Source organism: Vipera berus (genome assembly GCF_964194415.1).
Source record: "Vipera berus genome assembly, chromosome: 4".
Taxonomy (NCBI): Eukaryota; Metazoa; Chordata; class Lepidosauria; order Squamata; family Viperidae; genus Vipera; species Vipera berus.
Window position 1 is genome coordinate 52,910,993 of NC_138206.1, and position 25,937 is coordinate 52,936,929.

The 25,937-nt window shown below is 37.9% G+C and overlaps 1 protein-coding gene across 1 annotated transcript in view; it reads right to left on the reverse strand.

Moving 5' to 3' along the window:
• Nucleotides 1-25,338, reverse strand: part of PAXBP1 (PAX3 and PAX7 binding protein 1) — a 34,414-nt gene extending 9,076 nt beyond the window's left edge. The window contains exons 1-13 of the mRNA XM_081326932.1: nt 24,617-25,338; nt 18,738-18,863; nt 16,710-16,886; nt 14,917-15,138; nt 12,538-12,641; nt 11,192-11,409; nt 9,594-9,783; nt 4,559-4,682; nt 3,407-3,506; nt 2,395-2,510; nt 1,290-1,489; nt 318-462; nt 111-232 (exon numbers count right to left, since the gene is read on the reverse strand). Of these exons, the coding sequence (XP_081183058.1) occupies nt 111-232; nt 318-462; nt 1,290-1,489; nt 2,395-2,510; nt 3,407-3,506; nt 4,559-4,682; nt 9,594-9,783; nt 11,192-11,409; nt 12,538-12,641; nt 14,917-15,138; nt 16,710-16,886; nt 18,738-18,863; nt 24,617-25,127 (2,355 nt within the window). The 5' untranslated portion in view covers nt 25,128-25,338. The remainder of the gene's footprint in view (nt 1-110; nt 233-317; nt 463-1,289; nt 1,490-2,394; nt 2,511-3,406; nt 3,507-4,558; nt 4,683-9,593; nt 9,784-11,191; nt 11,410-12,537; nt 12,642-14,916; nt 15,139-16,709; nt 16,887-18,737; nt 18,864-24,616) is intronic.
• Nucleotides 25,339-25,937: the final 599 nt, after the last annotated feature.

The window sequence follows — 25,937 nt, forward strand, 5'->3', positions numbered from 1 at the left end:
GAATTTAGGTCTTTGAAGATACAGAAGCTTCATGAAAATCCTAATTCAATAATAGTAATTGAAGCAATATAGAGGAAATCATGAATCCAAAGAAGCAATTTTTTTGTCACCTGTGTATTTTTGTTTTCTGCATGTACTACTGTAGGATATCCATTAATTAGTTTCTGGGTAATAGCAACCATCCTGGATGTTTGGGTTGTAGAAAAGGGGTCCCATACATTTTCAGCCAGCACTAACAAAGAAGAAAATGAGTACTTCTCAAAATTCAATTCAATTGTACTTTGAAAAATAAAAAATAACTAAATAATATAGAGTACCTGTTAATTTTGGTAAAACCACTCTTTCAACAATAGTAGGCAACAGTGAAACATCAGCATCATCTTTCTCCTGGTCATATTCTTCACATCCATAAAATAGCAGGGATTCAAACCACAGCATACTTTCAAAATCTTGACATTTGTCCTATTAAAAAAATAAATGCTGTTTACGTCAAGCGTGTTTAAACTTAAGATGTATAAACACTCCCCTCTATTCACAAGGCAAATCTTTTGGCTGTGGGCTTCACTCTCAGGATGTCTTGAATGTCAGCACATCAAATTCTATTGGTAGACTTTATTACTTGTTCATAAAAATAAAACACCTGTGTTTTTTTATGATGCCACAATCTTACATTCCTCATCACTGGGCTTCCTGGCTGAGCTACTGATGTTGTAATTCAGCATTATCTGGAAGGCCAGAAGTCTTCTACAACACACCCTTTCCTTGAACTATTTTGTTAATATATCTAATCAGAAACTGCAGAAGCTCCCAATTTGTCCTGATGCACATCTCCTTCACTGCTATACTATGACTATTTTCAAAGTTCACTGATGAAGCTGTTAAGATAGTACACCTCATACCATTTTGACATTTATCAAATAATTTAATTTAATTTAATAATTTGATTTCTATACCGCCCTTCTCCCGAAGGACTCAGGGCGGTGAACAGGGCAATACACAATAAAAATCAAATACAAAAATTAAAAAACCATTAAACATCATGCCCATAAAATCAATACATATTAAGTTAAAAACTAATTTTAAAAACCCAACCCCATCCCGTCAGATCAAACTACTAAAATGATACTTTATGCACATCAACATTAAGGCGGCAATATCCACTACAGGGCCAATCTAATGCTCAAGAGAAACAACTTGTCAATTAAGAATCATTTCAAATGATTATATTAATTTCTACATAACATTCTTCCTTGTTAAACAGACTGCATACACTTTTAACTTGCTCTTACCTCCAAAGGATTCCAGGTAAGTAACTGAAGTCTTATTAAAGGATTTAACAGCTTGGGTAAGCAAAGGCCAATATAAGCATCCTTATATGAAGACAAATACTTAGAATGCCAGGCTTCAAACTGTGACTTAATACAGTCAATGGAGGAAAAGTTTTCTAATACATCCTCAAAAATTTTGCTGGACTCCTTCAAAATGCGATCTAGGATAGAAATTTTTAAAGATTATTTTTAAAAGAACTTATCTCCTGTTTTTCTGGTTTATTGTAGGATGTATTTCTGTAGTCTAATATACTAAACATATCAAATTCATGAAACATTCCCTATTTTTATTTTGTATTATTTGCATGGTTGCTGTTGTTTTGGCAGTTGTTTTAATTGGAAGTTGCCCACACGGACAGCTCTATAAATTGAACTAATCCTTATCATCAATCAAGTAAGGAAAATGTAACAAAAGATTTTTTATCAACTTGAATGCTTTATTCTAGCTTTCCTATATATTTAATTATATTTTGGGAGGTTTTTTCCAGCTGGTTTTAAACAAATATTTAACCTGCCTGCCTAAATTTGTGAATAGGTCTTGTGATTTATTTTGTATGGATGATTACTTGTCAAACAGTTATGATAATGATCTGAAAGACCACCTCATGGAAGCAAGGTTCTAACTAAGTTTCCTCTCTAAGCAAATATATTTTTAACAAACCACATATCCTATTTTTAATATGTAAAGAATTCCAAAGAAGGCCTATAGGTATCCTGTCATTACTTTCCTTACAATCATTCACAAAAAGTTGCACTCAGTTAAGAGCACGAAGAAAAGAAAGGTATTCTTCAATAAGTGATTTTAGCTACTGCCAAGTGGAACGAGTACTTTTAGCTCCCTACAATGATCACTTATGAAAGAGAATAAAAGCATATCCTGCACCATCCTATATTTCATCAAGGACAGCTATTACCTCAAGCCAAAACTAAAGTAATAATAGTAACCTAGAATAATTTTTTCCCTTCAGACATTATATTAAACCGTGCCATTAATCTGCTCAAAAGTTTTTCTACAAAACACTGTTTCAGAAATGACAATTTCTATCATTAAGATGAATTGGCTGACCTTGTTCCATGTTGAAGTTTGTTGTGTCTGTTGAGGTTTCTTCATCATCACTAGAAAGACCCTCAAGGTGATCAGCCATTTTCCCAGACTGCTCTCTGGCAAGTCTACGACGAGCTCTGTTACAAAGAATAAATGAGTGGGGACTGAGTTGAAGTAACTTCTTAATAAAAGGACGTGTAATGTTGTATGAGCAAATATGACTTACTTTTTTGATTTGAAGCAGAAATATACTTAACCCACCCACTGTAAAGTGAAATGGGATATACAACCTTCAGCCATTCAAAGCCTTTGTAGCCACCAAATCAGATTTTGAAAAGCTATCCCCAAAAGAAATTTAATTAAAAATAAATTTTGACATTCCGTCTAATTTTTTATTCTAGCCCCAATGTATTCTGAAGTGTGGCTCACAAAAAGATTTGTGTTCCCTTTTACGCAATGATAAAACTTTGAATATTTCATTATTTCCCCCTTTTCTTTTAGTCTGAGACACTTCATACACTAACTTGTAATTTTCCATGCCTAGCAATTGTTTCAATACTACTCTGTGCATGATCCAAACAGTACTCCAAGTTAAAGAGGCTCCTGACATACAATTTTGATTGTGCATTTCTCTCTCATTTTGCAAATTCAAAAGGGAAAAAATACTCTTTTTGACGAAAGTTACCATTTGGAATAGAGCAAAATGTATTGTATACTGCAATGGGGAAGAACTGGCAGCCCTTCCTATCTTTTAAAACTTCGATGCTGTCTGAAGCTGATGGGAGTTGGTCAACGATCAAGGACAATGGGGAGTATCACTCTCCAGATAACACTAGACCAGGGGTAGGCAACCTCGGCTCTTTTATGACTCATGGACTTCAACTCCCAGAAGTCAGCACAGCTGACTCAGCACAGCCGACTCAGGAATTCTGGGAGTTGAAGTCCATGAGTCATAAAAGAGCCGAGGTTGCCTACCCCTTGCACTACTAGACCATAAGAATCACCCTTTAAAACCCCTGTAATGCTTTACTACCTTCTAGCTTCCCTTTCTGCAGTCCGCCTTTTTACATGTTCTTGGTAGAGGTTTCTATCTCGCCCGAAAGAATCAAGGTTTGGTGCCATCAGTGCTTTATCTGTAAGCGTACAAACACTGAAATTAGGACTGCATCTTTTGTAAGGAAAAGTAATAGTATTGTGTGTGTGTGTGTGTTGCATTTTCATAGATGTTCAACGAAGGTCAACATATCTGATAAGTTTGATTATACTACTTCTTACCCGCTCACATATAGGAAAAATGGTGTCAAGTGAATTTCATTTTTGGATGGATACCAGAAATATTGGACCCTCTTCAATATCATCAGCAAAGCTTTAAATGTTTTCTCACACCATTTAGAACTTCTAAATGGTAAACAGGAATATTAAATGGCAACAGAATACTTTTAAGTCTGTGTCTGCATTTTTTTTAATATGGTTTTTCCATATGCTGCTGAATGACATTAATGAGCAACAGGAATTAATACATTTTCAGCTGAAGTTAAGGCAATTAGTATTGAAATAGTATACAACTTGATATCTGATGTTTGCCACATGTGAAAGCAATGAAATGTCTGAAATGTGGGAGGATTCTTGGATGAATGTAGTTTACTCAACTTAGTCTTCTACCAATGAAAGCAGGAGATTTCATAGGAGAGGTTACATTCATTTTTAATGGAAATTTTGCAGCATTTATTTTACAAATTGGTCCAAGCAAAATTGTGTAGTATAAATGTATTTAAAACAAAACAGGTTAGCTCTAATGTTTAAAAATAGGAAGATATGACAAACTGTACCTTTTGTGTTTTTGTTTTAAAGCATCAGAAACCAGTATTACTGAAACGAAAACTGCTAGCAGAATAGCCTTAACCATTTTCAGGTTCAGATAACTTTCTGTGAAATACTTTCAGGAAGTGAATAAGATGGTATATTGTCACATCAGTTACTAACTGGTAAATAATTTTTCCTATTTTTAGCCTCGGCAAGAAAGTCTGTGAAAAGTACTTTGAAAGCATGAGCTAGATTTCTTAAATCTGATTTTCTTTTATCAGATTTAAACCAAGACATACTTTGAAATTTCACTTTATATTATAACTGAACTATGTAAACAAGGTTGTTTAATGAATAATAAAAACCTTCAAGATGGACTGACTTGAATGGCTTGAAAACTCCGAAGATTCATCTTTAATATCATCTTGTCGTCTTTGGACAAGGCGGGAGGCGCGCTGTTTGTACAGCTGGTGCATTGCTGTTTCAAGTTCGTTAATCAGGAGCACCTGTAAAAATATAATACTTCGTAATAAAAATATTTTCAAGTGTTTAATTGTATGGGATGCCACACTATTCCAAAGTGTACTGCTGCACTTTCAGTTTACTATTAACTGTTTAATGACTGAATATTTAATAGCAAAAAACAATACTAAAGTTCCCTAACTAGAAGCAAACTATCAAGCCTGTACAAAAAAATACAGAAAAGTTATAAAGCTACCACACATTTTCATTAGCTTGCCCTCAATATCTGCCACATTGGAACAATGGTTAATTTGGAATAGTCTGAAAGAAAAAACACTGTTTCCAAAACTTTTTTATATAAACACTGACAGATTATTTTTAGATGACTAAGCAGATTGCAAACCATAATAAAATTTAAGTCTCTTGGAAGCTTTTTCTTGATTGTGAACAAACAAACAAAAACCGTTATAGAAGCCTGTTGGGATTTTCAAATACTCTGAAATGTCTCCTATCGATTTCCTACCCGGTTTTAGGCTTCCAATCAGGTTTCACTACCTCAAATCGAGCAATGGGATCTGTCAATTCGGCAACTTCCCTGGCCTTCTCTCATAATACATCACCCCTGGAAACATATCTGCTCATAGCTGATCTTCAAAAGGCTAAGCAGTGATGGGTCTAGTTAGTACTTGGATGGGAGACCAACATGATATCCTAAGGGTTGTAGATAACACTGGGAAATAAAAAAAGGAATTCCCAGGAGAAAGAAAAGGCAAATTGCATCTCTGCTGTTACCCAAAAATGCATGGATGTTTATCAGCAGCTTACTTAAAGTTGACATGACTACAATCTAATACCTGGATTTGAATATACTTATTTGAAAGTTATTTCTTTTAGTGAAATTTATTTGGAAGCAGATATTCCTATGTGGGTCACTACTGGTGTGGAGAAAAAAAATTTTCTAGTATTGAAATGAAGTTTCAATAATAGAATTTAAAAATAAAAGGAGAGATGGGGAAAATGTGAGAAAAATCAGTACGATTCTTAGTTTGTTGAAAATTGCTGAAAAAATTAGAATTTATTTCTGTAAGCTTTTATAGGGAAACAATACTCTCTTCAATTTTCAGACACTACGTTTAAAATTTTATAAGCACATCTATTTTCTTCTCTTCTACCAATTTAACCTAATCAATATTTCCAAATGTTACAAACATGTTATTATAGCATGGAATTTGATATCAGAATTCAGAAAGTTAGTTAAGCTATTAACACACAAGGATTTTGTTATAAGAGGAAGTAGCAAAGACAACATTTTACCCAAAGAAAATGGGTAAAACCTGAATTTGAATAGAAAAAAATTCTCACTCTGACAAGGAACTTTTTTTATTAGTGCACTTTAAAAAAACCAGTGAAAATATTTTTAAGAAGCCAGAAACCTGATTAAATGCAAAACCCCGAAAGAACACTTGCAATTACCATCAATCAAAAAGTAACTATTATATCTAGTGTTCACATTAGATCACAGGATTTCATTGTTGCTTTAATACTATTTTAGTATTAGTAGTCTATTCTTATCTATGTTGACAACAGAAACTGAAATATGATCTGCTAAAACAGGTTATCAAATAATCCAAATCACATGGATAAACTTTATATTTTCACAAATGTTACTCTTGCTGATTTGGTGTGAATAAGACTTAAAATTCAGAAATAATTTAAGATTTCTTTCCTTGCCTCTCAATTTGAATTTTGTCAATCCAAGTAAGAAAATGAAAGAAACATGCGAAGAGGGCACAAAGAAGAGAGCAGCACAACTCACTATTGTTCCATACATAGAAACACTTTTTGTGAGAAAACTCTGTCCCACATGCACCTCACAATCCATAATGCACAATAGTGGTGTGATGTATAAAGAACTTATCTGAAAAAGGTATCATGAAACAGTCTAAATCACACTGATAACTACAATAAGCTTGTTAAGCAGATGTTTCTATAGAAGATAAGTTTAATTATGTGCATGTTCTCCTTTTTCCCCATTTCTTATTTTCTGGAAAGATTTGAAAGTTAAATTACAGCAAAAGAATTCTTTCAAAATCTATAAGCTACAGACTAATAATTGTAAAATTAATTAATATAATATAAATCTGGATGTGGAGGGCAAAATAAAATCCTGCTGATTCTTCCTTTGGGAAAAAATACACCATAATCATATCCATGTTCAAACAGAAACATCTAAGTAGCCAATACTGAGTATTGTTTATATTTTGGCTCCTGCTGTATGAATGGTTTTACTTTCTAAACCAATCTTATAAATTACATTACACATGCATCTATTTTTCATTAACACAGCATTTGTCTCCTTTCTCTCTCAATTTCCCAAAAGTCTTCTTGAAAGGTTTTAAAAATGTTTTCTAACAGCAAAATATGTGAGGCTCGGAATTGAGGTAAGAAAAATCACGGAAAATTGGAGGGAGGGGGTCCCCCCCATTTGTAGACTAAAGAGAATGACTTAGAAATTGTATTATGTCCAAAGTCTTTGTTATAGTGGTATTTACTCTCTAATGTTACTGTTAAGTCTGTTGTGATTTAAATATTTCATTGATATATTTTCCCCCTAACAACAAATGTTAGACTGGACTGCCCATGCACATAACGAAGATAATAAATCCAACAGAAAAAAAAAACAAATTTAATACAGAGATAAAAATTGAAAAATTCTTACTCATTTTGATTGTGTGTTATTGAAATAAGAAATGTTTATATTTGGAGTAACACATAATCAAATTGCAGTAAATAGTATGATTTAAAATTAATTATAAAGAAATGTTCCAGTAGCAATTACATGTTCAGCTAGCAATTGCACAAGCACTAAGTAGTGCAAGCACTCCCAGTAGGGAACTGTGCAAATATCTATGAGGTAATTTACACAAAGAAAATCAAAGTATCAGATTTGATACACAAAGATGAAAAGTGATTTTTCCTTTTGTACTAGCAGAAAAGAACTGAGACAATATATACTGAAGTAAAATATATACTTTTTGTGTAATAAAAAAAGATGAGAGCAAGTCCTCGATTCATGAGGAATATAACAGAACCTGCCCACTACATACTGATGTCATGACAGCTGTTAAATGAATGTGATTGCCTCACTATACAACCCCATCCATGCTCTCCCTAATGGAATTGTTAAAATGAATGCATGGGCCATTAAACAGATCATGGGGGCCTCAGAGGCCACAAGGAGGCCTTGGAAGACCTAATACAAGCCCTGTCCTGGGCTTCTAAGGCCTCCCCTACACCGAGGCACCCTGTGTTCTGCTTCCTGCCCTTGGGGTCTCCGTAGGCTTGGACTTACTTCCCGCCCCCCCGGGCCTCACTCCCCCCTTCTCCCTCTGTTACCCCTCACACATTTACCTTTTGAAGATCTCTGGATCTTGGGTTAGGGAAGAAGGACAGGCCATTCCATTACTAGTCCATAAGACGCAATCCCAGAAGCGGCCATTTTCTGAGCAGCCACAATTCAATGCAGATGCTCAGAAAATGATGTCTGCTTCCAGGATTGCACTGCATGGCTCAGCAAAAGAGCCACTTGCTATGTTTCCTAACACGAGCTCTGCAGTGTTCCAGCAACAGAGCAGCCTGTCCTCCTTCCCTAACCTAGGCTCGGGAACCCTTTGAAAGGTGAACAAGAGAGTGTGAGGCCCAGTTGGGTGGGAAGCAGGTCCAAGGTCTGTGGCACCCAGTGTGAGAGATGGAGGGGAGATAAGACAGGGGAGCACTACAACATCCCTGCAATAGGTTATAAAGGTGAACAACTGTGGGGATACTTCAGTGGCCATAATTTGGGACCGGGTCATAACTAGCTTTTGGAGGGTCCGCCATAACTTTGACCAGTTGTAAGTCAAGGACTACCTATATAACTACTTATTCCATCGTGTGTGTGTGTGTGTGCATGTACATGTACGTGTGTGTATACATACACACACAATTACATATTATACACTTTATAGAGCACATATTAGGTAGGACTCTGCATAAGCAGTTTAAAGTCTTAACCAGGTTCCTATTTTCTTCATAGGACGACTTCTTTAAAAATAATTTTAATTTAATTTTTGTTTTTTAAAGCTTTAAGAAAACTATCCTATACTTACAGTGCAAACCTGTGCCTATTTATTCAGAAGTAAATATGTAATAGGATTTACACAGTTCTGCAAATACTTGCGAACTTTGACAAATAGACATCCTTGAACAACCGCAACATCAAGTAATCAGTATAGATATATACTGACAGGGCTTTTTTTCTCATAGAACGCTCAGAATGGAGTTCCGGCACCTTTTTTGGATGGAACCTTGTTGGGTAGGCAAGGTGGATTGTATGACATGTGTGAGTTCCGGCACCTTTTTCTTTTACAAAAAAAGCACTGTATACTGAACTGGGTAAAATCAGGTTTTGGAAAAGTCGGATGGTATTTGACACAAAGCTTCAGATTTTAGAACAAGAGGCACAGGATAATTTTTTATTTTACAATCTATAACTCTCCTTGGAAACCAACATGAGAACTCAACATGAAAACAGTCGGGCTGATTTCAATGTTCTTAATTAATTTTAATTGGAAATACTTGGTGCATACACCATTTATCTGGATCCAATGTTTTCCTGCAATTACCTCGCGATGCCTCAAAAACCGCAAAATGTAACTAAAAAAAGGACTGGAGCACAATTGTGACTCATAATGGTTTTCTGGAAGAAGGCATCTTCTAAGAGTTATAAAGCTGGGATCAAAAGCTTATTTTTTATTTCAAGAACTATTCCAAAAGTTAACTTACTATGCTTTTTTTACGACCTTTAAAGCCAAATCTTCAAACACGTGCTTTCACTGGCATGTATAAGATAACATGTTTGAGCACAGAGTAAACTTCGTTACTGAAAAAAGATGGGATATATTTTGCATTCTTACCTTTTCACTGAAACACTCAAGCAAGTCTTGGACATACCCTCGCATTTCTTGCAGAAATTTATACCGTTCACCAATACCCCCAGAAGACCCTTCTAATCTTTCAATTGTCTTAGTAGAATCATCACGGTTTTGCTGATGCCTCTCGTGTTGTTGTTCATTCGCTTTGTGAAATTCTTTCATTGACTCCAACCTAAAGGTCAAGAACACATGTTTACATCCAAAAGCACAGTATAAGTTACAGTATATACAACACTGGGGGGAGGGGGGGTTGTACAGTGAGAAACAATCCTAACAATGACAAGGTTAAGTTGCTTTCAGGCGGCAAACCACATTCCTTATTTCTATTACAAATTTGTTTTATTTACTTGTCATGTAGGTTGCTTGAATCACACCTTTTATATGAAGAATCTTGTAGGATCTTCAAGATTAAATTTTTATAACCTATCTTGCTGTAATTGCATTTTTCTTTTTAATTTAACTGTTATGGTTTATTCTGTTTTATTAAATAAATAAAACAAGACCCCACAAAAGACTAATTGTGTGAAGAGCTTTCTGACCCAGGAAAACTATAGTTTCATGGTAGAATATCACATAGCTGCTATTTTAAGGCTATTTGTCCAAAGGTGCTTTTTCAAGACAACAGCTTCTTGGATGAGAAGTGAAAAACAAGGAAGTCTAGTTGCCTTTTGAAAAAGCACCTTTGGAACAACCATGACCTGGATGACTGAGAATCTCCATAGACAATTAAGGCTATTTGTGTTCCTATAAAACATTGACTAACCAGAAAGCTATATACTCAAATACATGTTTCTGTTATTTCTATCTCCATTCAGCAAATATCCTTCATATTTACTACTTTGCTCTCACCTATTCTCAGTTATGATGGATACAACCCAGTGATTTTTGGCGTGCAGTGATTTTCTCTCAGCTCATGGTTTAACTGCTTAGATAAAACTACATGATTTAAAGACAGAAATAATTTTGGCTACTTCTGCTACTACTTTCTCATATGGTGTCTTACCTACAGGAGTATCACTTTCGCACAGTACTCAGGACCCTTAATTCCTGATGGTTTCAGTAGAAATCAGAGAAGCGTACAAAAATCATGAAAGGCAATTTGTGGGAGGTTAACATTAAGTTTGCAAATAGTTAACCTTTAGTTTATCATTTTTTTACTAATTTTGTTCACTTTCAAACTATAACAAGGAACGTTATAATATATTCATAAGCATGAGCAAATATTTAGTGTACTGTACAGTATTTTTAATTTCCAATTAAAATATAGAATTTAAAACTGTTACCTTTTTAGAGTTTGAATTGCTTAAATTCTTATACAATCATTATATAGCAAGTTGAAAACATCATTCTTTCATTTTTCTTAGTTACAAAACTATTTTTCCAAGAAGACGTACCAATCTTCAAGATGGTTCAAGCTTCATTTCCAGAAAAGTAATGTGAATAGCCTATTGAACAGTTTTTTCTTACGTTTTACAACGCAGGATCCAGTCTGTGGGCTTCCGTTGATGAAATTCTGAGCTGCCCCCCAGACTGAAACCTAGAGGACAGGTCTTACATTTTAATAAGTTGATCTGCCCTACCTGTCTTTAAGCTGTTTCTTTACCAAATCAATAGTAACAGGAGCCATCTCATTACTGGGGGCTTTGAAAGGTATTATGTTATCTGTTTTTTGAGACTTTATCTCTGATCCATATGCAGCATATGTGTAGGGCATGCCATAAGATGAACCATAAGGCATTGTCTGGTAAGCATTCTGGTAGTAGAGGTTATTCACTTCAGCAGGTTGACTTGCTTGAACCTACAGGAGTGAAACATATATGTACAGACATAAAAACTGGGTTTCTGTAAACGCTATTATAAACCAAGAATTTTTTTGTTGAAAAACTAAATTACCAATTTAATTACATTCCTTGTGCAAAGCAGTATATATCAAAGAAAGCAACACTTGAAAACAATCACTAGGAAGCAGAAAGCATCAAAATAGCAGCAACAACAAACTTCAAAATTACAGTTATATGTCTATTCTTTGGGACACTTAGTTTATGGGGAATCACTTTGATGGGGGTGAAGAATACTGTACTACCTAAAGTGAACTGCTATCATATGCACCATTTATGTTTCTTGCCAGTGTACTGACTGGTAAATGAGCAGGAGATGGCATTCACCAGTAGACCAGGGATTACCAATTGCTGAATCTTATGCTAAAGTATTAGTATTGAATAGTAAACAATTAGCACAAAATACTAGAGTAAAAATGCCTTAAAACTAATGATCAGTTAATTTGAAGACATTAAAGCAACTTGTTAGCATGGGATTTAGCTCATTATATCTGACTGTTATGAAAAAAAATGAATGTTTATATTTCAAAATTCCATTCTAACAAGATTAGTGGGAACATCTTCATGTAGTGATTTTTCGCATCATCAAGTAACACACTGTTTCAGCATACACAATATTGAATACATGCACCCACACAATATTGAATGGATGGGTGGGTGGATGGATAGATATCATTTAAACTAGAATGATAAGTTACAACATATTGTATACATTTATTCCTTTGTGTGGTCTTAATATACTGAGACTGGTTGAGCCTACAGCATACTTATTAATTGTGCTGTATGGAAATCTGACATAATACAATTTAGCAGAATCCGAGTTAATTTCTTTTAGTGAATTACACATCACTGAACTTTTTGATTTCAATGACATCTATGTTCAGGTAAGCCTAATTCTAACCAGAGGAGACAGGGTGAAATGAATTGGTCTATCCTAAGTTTTCACAGGCAAAAACCCTCTGCTACATATGTTCCTTCACAACTTTCTCTTTCGTTTTGGCAACTAGGATTATGTGGCAATAGCTTGGATCAGCTGTTGCTAAAACTACCATCTGTTGCTCTGAATCTTAAAATATTTGAATACGTGCCTGAGGTATATTAATGCCTTTCCGTATCTGTTCTTGCTCCCACCGGCTTAATTCTTCATCCTGTTCTCCAGCAATCAGAGCTTCATCATCACTTCCCTCAATACCTATACAAAGGTAAGTGTAAGAATATAGACTAGTAAAACCAGTGCTTTTTTTGTAAAAGAAAAAGGTGCCGGAACTCACACATGTCATACAACCCGCCTTGCCTACCCTACAAAGTTCCATCCCAAAAAGGTGCCGGAACTCCGTTCTGGGCGTTCTATGAGAAAAAAAGCCCTGAGTAAAACTATTAAAATTAAATATTGAAAGCTTTATTGTCTCTCTGATTCTTTTTCAGGGCGAAATATCAAGAATGTCCTGGTTTCTAGAGAAGAGCTGCTATTCAGGGCATATCTGGCTTCTGGCTTCATCTGAATTATTTTTTTTTAATTAGTCCCATAAACTTATTTGGAATAAAAATGGTAGACAGTTGCAATTCATTTCAAAGTATGCATAATTATCTAAGAAGGGGAAGAGTAAACAGGGATGGAAAAGAACACCAGGGAAGGTGACACGTTGCATTTTGGTCAATCTGTCCTTTATTACTAGTTCTCTCTCGAGTAACTATTACATGAACAAGTAGCCACATTCTAAAAAGTCCAAAGATACTTATCAAAAGCTTGAGGATTCCTGCTCTAGAACTGCTACTCGTATTCTACACTGTGCAGAGCACTGACTTAAGTACCTTTCTGAATTCTGTATGATGAAATGGAATTCAGCTAACCACCAGAATTCTAATTTTTCCAATGACATAATGCGTGTTTTTAATATTTAAATAGATAAAAACAAGCAATTTTATAGAAGTTTTAAATCACAATTTAATGCACAACCATAAAGAAATTATAGCTGTTTTTAAAATTGGTCATAGAAACCACTGTTTCACTATTAGCCTACCATCATCATTAATATACATCCCATACTTCAATTCAATCACTGATTTTCTGATCTGCCTTGCTCAGGATGCCCCAGTAGCTACTGCAGGATATATAGTGTGTTATTTTACAACCAGCAAGTTTATAGCAAGTTATTGGGTTATTAATCGTAGTTTCCTGTCATAAATTCACTGATGGCAGGATCCAGAGGTGTGTGTGTGTATACATATATATATATATATACAGCTATGGAATCGGTTACCGGTTGAGCTCTGGATGGCGCCCGACCTTCGCTCCTTCCGTCGCGATCTAAAGACATTCTTATTTGAACAAGCCGGCCTGGCCTGATGGGGGATGGGTGGGGTTTTTTATTGTTATTTTAATATTTGTATTCACTGTTTTTAGTTGGGCATATGTTTAATTCCTTTTAACTTTTGTATTTTTGATATATTTGCCCTGTTCACCGCCCTGAGTCCTCCGGGAGAAGGGCGGTATATAAATAAAATTAATAAATAAAAATAATATGTATGTATGTATGTAGATGTATACAATCACCAAAATAATTCTGCAAACCAATATGATGCTTGTCTTTTAGTCTACTGAACACCTGGGGTTCCATATAAACTATAATCAGTAGCGTCTTCTAAGATTTACCACACAAATTCATGGAGGAGTAACTGTTCAAGGAAAAGTTTAAAACTTCCCTAACTGGTTGGTTCTTTGAGAGTGGTCTACAGATAATCCAATTCTCTTCTAGTTACTGGAAGAAATTCTTCTCATGTCTGGATCTAACTCAGGCTGACAGATAAAAAGTGCAGAGGGAAGCCATGTAACAAACTATGATTAGAAAACAGAAGACCGAAAACTAGATTTCCTTGAATTGTTTGATTCAGATGTATTGTCAAATATGGTCTCCTGTAAAGCTGGAAACTTCAATCAAATTTTGGTGACCCAGCCTCATCAAATCGCCAGGTATGAAATAACCCATTCAGAAACAGATGAACTCCAGAAGGCTTTTGGAAGGTATTTGAGAAGGGTAAGAATGGGACTAAAAAGTTCCATTTAGCTTATGAGTAGATTTTAGAGGGATATTGTTATCTTAGTGTTAGTACTTTGTATGTATTTATGTTAAAGGGGAGTTAAAGCACATTATGAATTTGGTTAATTGTATATTATGGATAATTCTTATTTAGAATATGATTATTGTAACCATAATCCTGTATTTAGCTCTGGGAAGTGGGGGGGGGAAGTGGGGTGGTTTGGGTTGGGGGGATTTGGGGATATATTGTAAAATCTTGTTTCTGTAAAACTCTTTAATAAAAAAAAAAGAGAAGGGTAAGAATGTTTCCTCTGCCTACTTGTGTGAGTCAGCACCATATTTGATTTTTGTGTCAAATGCTTTACATATTCATAGCAAGTATTTAAAATGTAATTTCATTTAGCTTTTTTTCTCTTCTTAAAAGTTTACCTATTTCCTCTGCAATCTTTTGTCTCTGGGACTTCTCTTTCACTGAAAAGACTATTCTTCGCTTCTCATCATCATCCTCATCATCACTGGCATCATTTTCATCTTCTCTCACAAGACGCCCTTTACCAGGATCATTGTCAAGGGGAAGAAAGTCACCAAGTTCACGAGCCATTTGGCGCTTTTTCCTAGCAGCGTGAATAAAAGCAGCATCTGGAATTTCTCCTGAGGGGGAAGATTGTTAGGTTTTAAAAGTTAGCAGTTATATCTGATCATAGGGTCTACTTGTTGCACTGCAACTTTAACTGAAAATTTGCATCAGAAAAATAGGCAAGACACTACAACTTTTCTATCAACATGACCGGTCCCCTCCCATTGCTTTCTGCCTTGGCAGCCATTCCCTCATTCTCTTTCAACAGAGAACTAATACACTACTTGCAACTTTGTGGATAGGTAAAGATCTAAAGTTATTTGAATATTTGAATAAAAAGGTAACATATCAGATCAGAAAATATAAAATTTAGTATCAAATGAAAGATTTAAGAAAATAATTTTGAACACATTGAATAGAAACAAAAATTTACAAAATTATATACAACCTTAAAAGATGCTTTTGTCCAGAAAAAAAACCATTTTAGAAGATATATAAGAAGAAATAAGAGACTAGCAGCTAAATAAATTTACAGTGGTACCTTTGAAACTCATCAAATTTGATACTCAACACATTTTGAGATGAAAATTTTGTCCTAGTATTCATCATTTGTTTGGTACTTAACACACAAGCTAGAACTTGATGATGTTGGCTGCTTTGTGACTCACATTATTCCTTATGGCAGGGCTTTTCAACCTTTTCACCCATTGTATCACTTTTAGGATATGGCAACATCCAAGAACCACCAGTCGCCTAGCAAGGTGTCAAAAACTTGATGACCCCCCAAAAAAAGGAAAAAAGTGATGAAGTACGGCAGCGCTCTTCCTCCTGTCTGAGGTTTTCATTGTTGTGAGCATTTCTGTTGAGGATTGGCAGCGGGGGTGGGGTAGGAAGGTGTTTGGTTTTTATTTTCCCCCCCTCTGCTGGGTGGTTGCAGCAGGTTTTAGTCACTTCACATGACCCTGAGACAGTATGACCGTCATAAATATGAATCAGTTGCCAAGCATCTGAATGTAAATCACAAGACCTTGGAATGCCGCAACATTCCAGCTGATCGGCGCTTTTTCTGGGCTCAGCGGATGTGCCAGGATCAGCACCGAGCTCCAGCTGGAGCCTGGTGGTGATCCTGATGCTTCCACTGAGCCCTGACAGTCCTGCAGCTCCAGCCATCTCTCGCTTAGGCTTGTGTGGTGCTGCCACCGGTTCAGCTCATTCCCCTCCCCTGCTACCATTTTTCTAGGATGGCCGCGTACCACCTGCCAGGTGCCAATGTACCACAGGTGGTGCCCGTACCACTGGTTGAAAAGCCCTGCCTTATGGGAATACTTTGTTTGGTACTCTTTATTTTGGAACTCAATGCACCTCCTGGAACCAATTAATGATGAGGTACCACTGTACATTTGAATTACAACTAAATATATCCGAAGTAAGAAATAAAATATGTAGCTTTTTAAAACATAAAAAATTGGCAAAACTACAGAAAAACATACCAACAGAAATAGAAACAGTTCTTTTCTGGAAACAACTGGAAACAAGTATCTCTTCTAACAGTACCTTATTGTCTGCATGGATTTACATTATTTTTACCTATCAAGCAAGGAAGAATAATTCAACCCGTGAAAAATATGAGAGAAAATGTGCTAACCTGGACGAAGAACATTTAGAGATGACAAAGCACTGGAAAATGCTCCTGCAGCTTTTGTTTTTTCTTCTTCCTTCTCACTTTCCACTTCCATTTCTTCTTCTCCTTGTTCACTATTTGTAGCCCCATCTTCCTGAACTGTATCTTTAAATAGTCCTAGTTTGTCTGCAGTTTGTTCATCTGTGAAACAAATCTATTCAGTACTTCAAATCTCCTTATGGAAAAGTTATTTACACATACTACATTTACACATTTCATTTCATTACAGTGAAACATTACATTAATTAAAACAGCATACATTGCATGTGTGTTCATCTAAAATACGTTTTCATAGAAGTGAAATAATTGTCAAACATGAGATATTTCAATTCTCCTGAAAATTTGTTTGGGCCTGCATGCACCAAGGTAACCAAAGATTTAACCTATTCCCCATTGTAGAATCGGTACTTCTGCCCTATTGTCTGTTTCAGAAAGGTTTGGGCAAGAGATCCAGTTAATTTAGACAGAATGTGATGCAACAGGAATTAATTAGGAGAAATATCTTTGACTGGGAAAATGCCTATGCCCAATTATGAGGGAATGCAGTCTGCTTTATAATTTATTCAGTGTTCTCTCCTTTATAATTTATTTCCCCACCTTCCTGGTTGAGGACTGCAAATGGGAGATTTCCAATGCACAACAGAACACGGATCCAATCCATAAGCAATTTTATTTTGTGCATGATAAAAATTCTCAAATTATATACATTAGAGATAGAAAAAATCCCTAGAATCTCTCACTGCAAATATGATACTGCAGCTGATATATTGTTTACCCTATTGTTATCTTCCATAGTAGTATATTATTACTTAAAACAATGCTGTTATAAAGATTACAAAAAAAGATTCTGTTTATCATATTTAGCCTCAAATCTATTCCAATGGCGAAAAAACTGTATAGCTGCTGTTTGCACAGATATCTGAAGGCATGTTACCACATATAAATTAGGCATACCTCCTTGGATGGTATTTTCTCAGTATTCTTAATAAGGGTTTATCAAAGGAACTAACATTTCAAGATGTCATTAAACTGAATAATATTCCTAAAATTTGAAATGTATTAACTGACGAACAAAGGCTCTATTGTGATTGGATTATAATAAAAAGACATGTTCTCAGAAAGGCACCAAATCTCAAAGATTGGTTTAAAGAAATGTGTGCACTTAGTGCTTGAATTGGCTCTTTACTGATGCAATGGGAAAAAACCCAGTCGCTATGGTCCTGTGTGATCAATGCCCAGTTTGTTAAGCAGTTTAAACACTGAAGTGTAATAGTTCTCAGAAAGGCACCAAATGAATACCAAATTACTATTGTGTCCAATGGCCAGAATACCAGAACATTGCGGCAAGTTTGAGTAATTGCTGAGAATACAGTCAACTCAGAAAGTTTCAAGTGCAAAGCAAAAAAAAAAAATTTTTTTTTTGCCTCATGCAACTTTCTAATATGGACAGTTAAAAAGAGGATTTTCTGTGTACTGACTGGTATCTTTGAGAAAATATACTGAAAATATTTAGTAGGTGTATATTTTTTTTGTTGAGGGGAGGACATTCCACAGGGCGGGGGTTGTCTTCCTAGACCAGGGATAGGCAACCTTGGCTCTTTTATGACTCGTGGACTTCAACTCCCAGAATTCCTGAGCCAGTAGCTGGCTCAGGAATTCTGGGAGTTGAAGTCCACGAGTCATAAAAGAGCCAAGGTTGCCTATCCCTGTCCTAGACCATCATTCAGAATTCTTTAACTGACAGGGTCTGCAGCATACCCTCCCTGTCTGACAAGATGGGATGGGTCAACGTAAATCAAATGAAAAGCAACTGTTATGTGCCCCAAGTATTTCGAAAATGCTGCTTATTTCTTATTCAGAACTGTCCAAACGTTACATTTATTAAGTATCATTAAATGCGCACTGAACATGTATTAAATCCAATAGACTGAAATAGCTATAAAACTTTAATGGAGAACTATAACTATTTTTAAAATATATAACTAAGATTACCATCTGCTGAAGAATTTGTTTCTGGTTTTGTCTTTGATTTTTCAAGATCTTCTTTGTATTCTTTTTTAAGTAGCTTTACTATCTTTTTGCTGTAACTTGATTTCTTCACTTTAAAAACTTCAGTTTCTTTGGGGGGAAAAACACAAAAAATAATAAATTAAAATTGTTAAAAATTTGAAGCAAAATAACTCCTCAATAATACTTAATAACAATAATTACTTAATAATACTTAATAACTACTTAATTTTAACAAACAGAAATTCTGACGCCACAACAACTAATGCAAAGATGAAGAAATCCTGATTTGGGCCAAATGTAACCTGTTAGATTTTTCCAGGCAAACTGTGAAGTTTCAAGTGAATTGCCAAACCTTCCACTAGGGATGTGGAAAATTCACTGACTTAGGAACAGAACATTCAGGGAGTTCCAGCACAGACTGGCATTTTTCAGAAGAAATACGCTGAACCACTTAAGGTGTTTCAGACATACTCTACACAAAACAGTCTGTTTCAGGACCAGACCATTCTCAAGACACAATAAACCGCTTTCAATTTGGAAGTTTTATTTCAAAACCTCGAATTATCCCAAAACAAAATGGTCTGGTTAGAGGTTAGGTGTGATTAAGTGGGAAACGAAACTCTCAACACTTTTCCAAAACTGTTCCATTTCCAGAAGAACAAATATCACATATACATACTCTCTGCCTCTCAGTCTGTTGTATGCAGGATGCAATCTTCCCCTATCCCTCTCATGTGCAAAAAGGCAGTGCCTTAATTCTAATATGGAAAAATGCTGGGAGAAATCACATCTTTATTCTTTCAGCCTAGAAAAGACAATGTCGTACAGGGCTTTTCAACCAGTGGTACGGGTACCACCTGTGGTACATTGGCACCTGGCAAGTGGTACGTAACCATCCTAGAAAAGTGATAGCGGGGGAGGGGAATGAGCTGAACAGTGGCAGCACCGCACAAGCCTGAGCGAGACACAGCTGGAGCTGCAGCGGTCAGGGCTCAGCGGAAGCGCCAGGATCAGCGCCAGGTTCCAGCTGGAGCTCGGTGCTGATCCTGGCACTTCTGCGGAGCCCAGAAGCGCCGATCAGCTGGAATGTTGCAGCATCTCCAGGGTCTTGTGATTTACATTCAGATGCTTGGCAACTGATTCATATTTATGACAATCACAGTGACCCAGGGTCATGTGAAGTGACCAAAACCTGCTGCAAACACCCAGCAGACGGGGGGGGGAATAAAAACCAAACACCCCCCATCCCACCCCCACTGCCAATCCTCAACAGAAATGCTCACAACAATGAAAACTTCGGACAGGAGGAAGAGTGCCGCCGGGTGGGCAGGTGTCTTGTTCGGCTGTGGCTTGGGGGGCACTTTTTTCAGTGCCATGGCAACTTCGAACAGTCACTATGTGAACTGTTGTAAGTCAAGGACTACCTGTACTTCATCACTTTTTTCGTTTCTTTTTTTTTGGTCATCAAGTTTTTGACACCTTGCTAGGCGACTGGTGGTACTCGGATGTTGCCATACCCTAAAAGTGGTACAATGGGTGAAAAGGTTGAAAAGCCCTGCATTAGGAGCCTTCCTAGCCATCATATGAGGGAAACACCGGAGGAAAGGCTCCTTTAACAAATTCAGAGATGTGTGAAGCCAAAGAAATTTCTAAACTAATTAAGCCATTTTATGGGAAGGATAAGCTTGCTTATGTAAAACATGGGGGCTCATTATGAAGACAGCTACTCTCATTTGCTAAACTCAGGAAAGAAAGATACTTTTTTTGCCTTAAATCAGTTAAACTGCTCTAGGTTGTAAATTACTACAAACTATAAGCTGCTCTTAAGGGACGCGGTGGCTCAGTGGGTTAGGACGCTGAGCTTGTCGATCAGAAGGTCGGACGTTTGGCGGGTCGAATCCCGAGTGCCGCGTAACAGAGTGAGCACCTGTTACTTGTCCCAGCTTCTGCCAACCTAGCAGTTCGAAAGCACGTAAAAATGCAAGTAGAAAAATAGGGACCACTGCGGTGGGAAGGTAACAGCGTTCCGTGCGCCTTTGGCATCTAGTCATGCAGGCCACATGACCACGGAGACGTCCTCGGACAAGCGTTGGCTCTTCGGCTTTGAAACGGAGATAAGCACTGGCCCCTAGAGTTGGAAACGACTAGCACGCATGTGCGGGGGAACCTTTACCTTTACCTTTTAAAAGCTGCTCTTGGTAGTCTCTCTCCTAGTATAGCTACTGAGATGAGATATCAATATGGGAAAGCATAAGAAGTAAAGGCAAGGAGAATGAAGGTGTTGAGGAAAAAGAATTAATTCTCCTGAGACTGCTAATCAATAGGTGAATAATAAAATTAGGTGGTATTTACAAAGCTATAAAATAATATCTGGAAAATTATCTTCATGACTCTTCACCAGAAACTGTTGAAATTGAAAAATTTACTAAAAATTGTTTTGACTCTTATTGCTTAGTACAAGCTACCAAAAGTTATATAGTTTTTAAAATGTAATATTTAGATGATTATCTTGGACATTCTTTACAATACAGAAACAGTATTCTTAAAATGGATCCTACAACAGTGAGGTATCAAAAAAGGTCAGTTTTTCAGTTCCTACTTGCCTAACCTAAAGAGATTAAGGAATGTAGAGAACACACTTTTCAGGATATATCAGGTTGCTGACAGGTGATACGAAAACATCAGCTCTAACGTAACTTTACTGAGCAAAGCCTAGAAACATGAGAAGTACATAAGCCAGGACAATAATTCCATTGAGGCTTACCAAAAATAACAACATATCTATTTTGAGCTGATAAAATAAGCCAACTTTATATTCCTTTTAACAATCTTGATCTTTAGGCCCTTCAAATAATGGCTTAGTTTAGAACTTGATTTCTCTTCCTTTTTTTCTTTATCCCTTCTCACAAAATTCTTCAAAGCTTTTAACCAGCCTCTTTTATGAATCCAATATAGGAAGATTACCCAGGGCATTCTCTTGGTTTATTTTTGTTTATCTCTTTTAATAATTAAGATATAAGCTGGTTTCTTTTGCATGCTCAATGTAATATCTTTTTCGGTAGCATTCTTGCAGCCCGTTATTTTTAAATCCACTTTCAGACCAGTCCCAATCCTGTCAGTGACAAATTGTTCCTCTTCCATTACATCTTAAACATTCTGTCTATAAAGGCAGGCACTCTTAAAAGTAACTCTTGGGTCCACTGTTCAAAAATATCCTTCAATATGTCCAATGTTAAAATATTTTGCTTCAATCTTTATTTGTCAGGCCTGAGACAATATAGCAAAATCCGATCAAGTTCAATTGTTTATTTGCTTACATCTAATAAGAACTTGCCAAATTCAACTGCCTTGCCAAACTAAACCATCTAACCAAAAGATATATTCTGAGATTCTAGGGTGTGGTTCCCTTGAACCTCTTTCCTCTCCCCATCCAGTTGAGGATTGAAGGACTTTTGATTTAGGTCTCCCTCTGGGAAAGCTGTGTTGCCCAAACTTTCCCACACTGCTCCTACAGGTGCACATTTCATCACTGTGTTAGTAAATCAAATTTAAGCATTTTTCCACCTTAATTGTAATATTCCGTTCCTTCTGGTTGCCTCTAGTGCCCCACCTTCAAAGTCTCATCCTATCATGTTTTTTTTAAAGAAGTCAAAACAAAAACATTTTCCCACAGGAAGGATTTTTGTGATTCCAAAATCTTATTTAAAGTCTATCGTAACTTACTCTGTAACTTTCCAAAATCAAAGTTTTAATCACTCTTTTGCTATTTATTCTCAAAATATATATTTTTAAGACCTTAAACCTGTATTTAAAACTTCTTTTGCAAAGGATTGAAGGAAACACACCATTTTCCAACTTGTGGACACAACAGTTCCTAATAACTAAAAAGCAGTTAATAAGTAATTTCTGAAAGTGAACAGAAAAGGAAGTATATGAAGCCAATGTCCTTTTGAGGGCACCAATTATGACTTGAGCAAGATGGTTATTCCTTTATCTCCCAGACCTTTAAATCCAGCGGAGAATGCTGTCTTGTAGTTTCCTCGCAAGAAACAACTGTATGTAGCACTAGTGAGCGATCTAAGTTCTCTCCTAGTCATGGGAAGAATTACAAAAAGCTGTTCTATTGGCCAGGTCTTTATTCTACTGTAGTTATCAAAGTGGAGCTCTTTTCAATTTCCCTGGAAATCCAAAACATCTCAAATATTTATGCTAACTTTCGGTCTCTTCTTTTGAGAACAAAACATATATTACTTATCTTCCTTCCAGTCCCACAGCTGACCTTTCATTGATAATAGCAATATTTAACCAAGAAATTTTGGGACTCAAGCACCTCTTTTCCACACCTGTAAAACAATTCTCATACATCTGAGGCATAATAAATCCCAAATTTTGCTAAACACGTGCATAATGACAGAATTTTTCCACACACTTTACAATTCCAAATACTTTGAACTGTATCTCCCAGTAGTGGACATATCATTGGGAGTTATATGACCTAGAGCCCAATGTTTTAGAAGGCACTTGCCTGGAGAAGGAAGATCCTATATATTGCAGTTCAGTATTTTTCAAATTTGGCAATTAAGATGTGTGAATCAACTCCCAGAATTCCCTGCTAGCAGGCTGCCTAAGAAATTCTGGGAGCTGAAAGTCTACACAACTTAAAAAGTTTCCAAGTTCAATATAAATTATGCTATTTTCTAATGTTTCCAACTAGAGGAAACTTAGCTTGGGGGGAAAAAAACAAGAGTTTTAAATAAGGAAAAAAATCAGGAGTTGAGGTAGTGTGTTTGGAGAAATCTAATACAGGCAGGGACGCGGTGTGGCTCAGTGGGTTAGGACACTGAGCTTGTCGATCAGATGGTCGGCAGTTTGGCGGGTCGAATCCCAAGTGCCACGTAACAGAGTGAGCACCTGTTACTCGTCCCAGCTTCTGCCAACCTAGCAGTTCGAAAGCACGTAAAAATGCAAGTAGAAAAATAGGGATCACTATGGTGGGAAGGTAACAGCGTTCCGTGCGCCTTTGGCGTCTAGTCATGCCAGCCACATGACCACGGAGACGTACTCGGACAAGCGCTGGCTCTTCGGCTTTGAAACAGAGATGAGCACCGGCCCCTAGAGTCGGAAACGACTAGCACGCATGTGCGGTGGAACCTTTACCTTAATACAGGTAGTCCTTGACTTACGACCACAATTGAGTCCAAAATTTCTGCTGTTAAGCAAGACACTTGTTAAGTGAGTTTTGCTCCATTTCGCGACCTTTCCTGTCACAGTTGTTAAGTGAATCACCGCACTCTTTCATTTAGCGACACGGTTGTTAAAAGTGAATTTGGCTCTCCCATCCACGTTGCTGATCAGAAGGCCAAAAAAATGGGGTGATCACATGGCCCTGGGATGCTGAGACCATCATAAATGTGAGTGAATTGCCAAGTGTCTGAATTTCGATCACGTGACCACGGGAATACCGCAATGGCCGTAAGCGTGACAAGTTGTTTTTGTTTTTTGAGTTGCCGTTGTAACTTTGTGCCGTCATTAAACGAACGGTTGTAAGTCGAGGACTACCTGTGCCTCTGAATAACGAGTCCATCGAGCTTTAACGTGACCAGCACAAGCGCTTGTGTTCGGGGTGGAGGGTGAGAAAGGGGGAAAAAAAATGAAGCACTAGTGCAGGGGTAGGCAACCTCGGCTCTTTTATGACTCATGGACTTCAACTCCCAGAATTCCTGAGCCAGCCAAGCTGGCTCAGGAATTCTGGGAGTTGAAGTCCATGAGTCATAAAAGAGCCGAGGTTGCCTACCCCTGCACTAGGGGAAAAAAGAAAAAGGCCCGGAGCTGCTGCAAAAGCCGGGGTCAAGCGTGCTTACCCTCTTCCTCGTCCTGGAAGCTGAGCAGACTGCGGCTTCCGCGGGGCACCCCAGGCGCGGCCACCGATTCTTTGCCCTTTTTCCGCTCCTTCGGCTTAGAAACGGCAGACACGTGCCCGTTGTTTCCCAGGGGCGGCAGCTGCTGCGAAGGCGGCGGCGGCGGGACAAGCGCAATCGAGGCTGGCGGCGGCGGCGGCGGCTGCTGCTGCAATTCCGGGGCCGGCAAACTGGGGCCTCCCCGGCCCACCACCACCACCTCAGCGCTGCTAAAAGCGAAGGTTCCGCCGGAGGAAGCGGCGGCGGCGGCGGCGGCGGGGGAGACCAGAGGGACGCAGCCTGTCGGCAGAGGCAGCAACGGCGGTTTAGGGGCTGGCAGCTCCGTCTCTGCCGCAGGCCCATCACCACCCGGCGGCGGCGGCGGCTGCGACGGTAACGCTTCATCTCGCTCTTCGTCGTCGTCCTCAGACTCGTTCCGCTTCCGCACGTTCACGCGCCGGGCCTTGCGGAACATTCTTCTTCGACCGAACTGCCGCCGCTGCGGGAAGGTTTGAAGAAGAAGCGGCGGAGAGAGAGAGAGAGAGACGAGCGCGAAAAAAAAGCAACTACCGCAACGGCTCCAAGAGCGCGCACGCCGCGACTCCTTCCTCGCTCCCTCCCCGTTGCCGCAGCAAGAGCAGCGCGTCACAGCCTAGAAGACATCGTAGCGCCCTCTACCGTACGCCGCCGCTTTTGACTATTTTTCTCTGCGCTGTCACGGGCAGAAGAAGAAATAGCCGACGGGGCTCGACCGTCGAGTTCGCCTTGTTGGCTAGAGCGCCTCGTTATACCATAGACTTGAGGCAAGAGTCACGGCCGGGAGGGTAATTGAAGAAGTCGGCCATTTTGGGACGGAGGAGATAAAAAAAAACAACGTAGGTGGGGGGGGGAAGGGGAGGAAGGCCTGTGACGTGAGTGGTCCCTTGGCAACGGATGTGGAAGGGCGGGAAAGTCACCAGTATATAGAAATGTCTGAAAGAAAGGCTTTAGAATTTCTAAAATGGGGCGGGGGGGGAGGGAGTGCCATGTTAACGAAGAGCGAGATCCGAGGGATCGCGAAGTTGCCGTTGTGATCAATCGATTGCCTTATACTAATAAAGAAATGAAAAAGAGAATATTCTTGATTGGACACACGAGGAATTTGTATCCGGTGCATAAGCTCTCAGTATACATACGTATAAGCCACAAAGTGATAACTCATAACTCATAAGATACAATCATATGTCATAAGATACAACCAACAAGTGGTAGCCAACCAATGGTTGTAGGTAATAGGAAAAGGGGG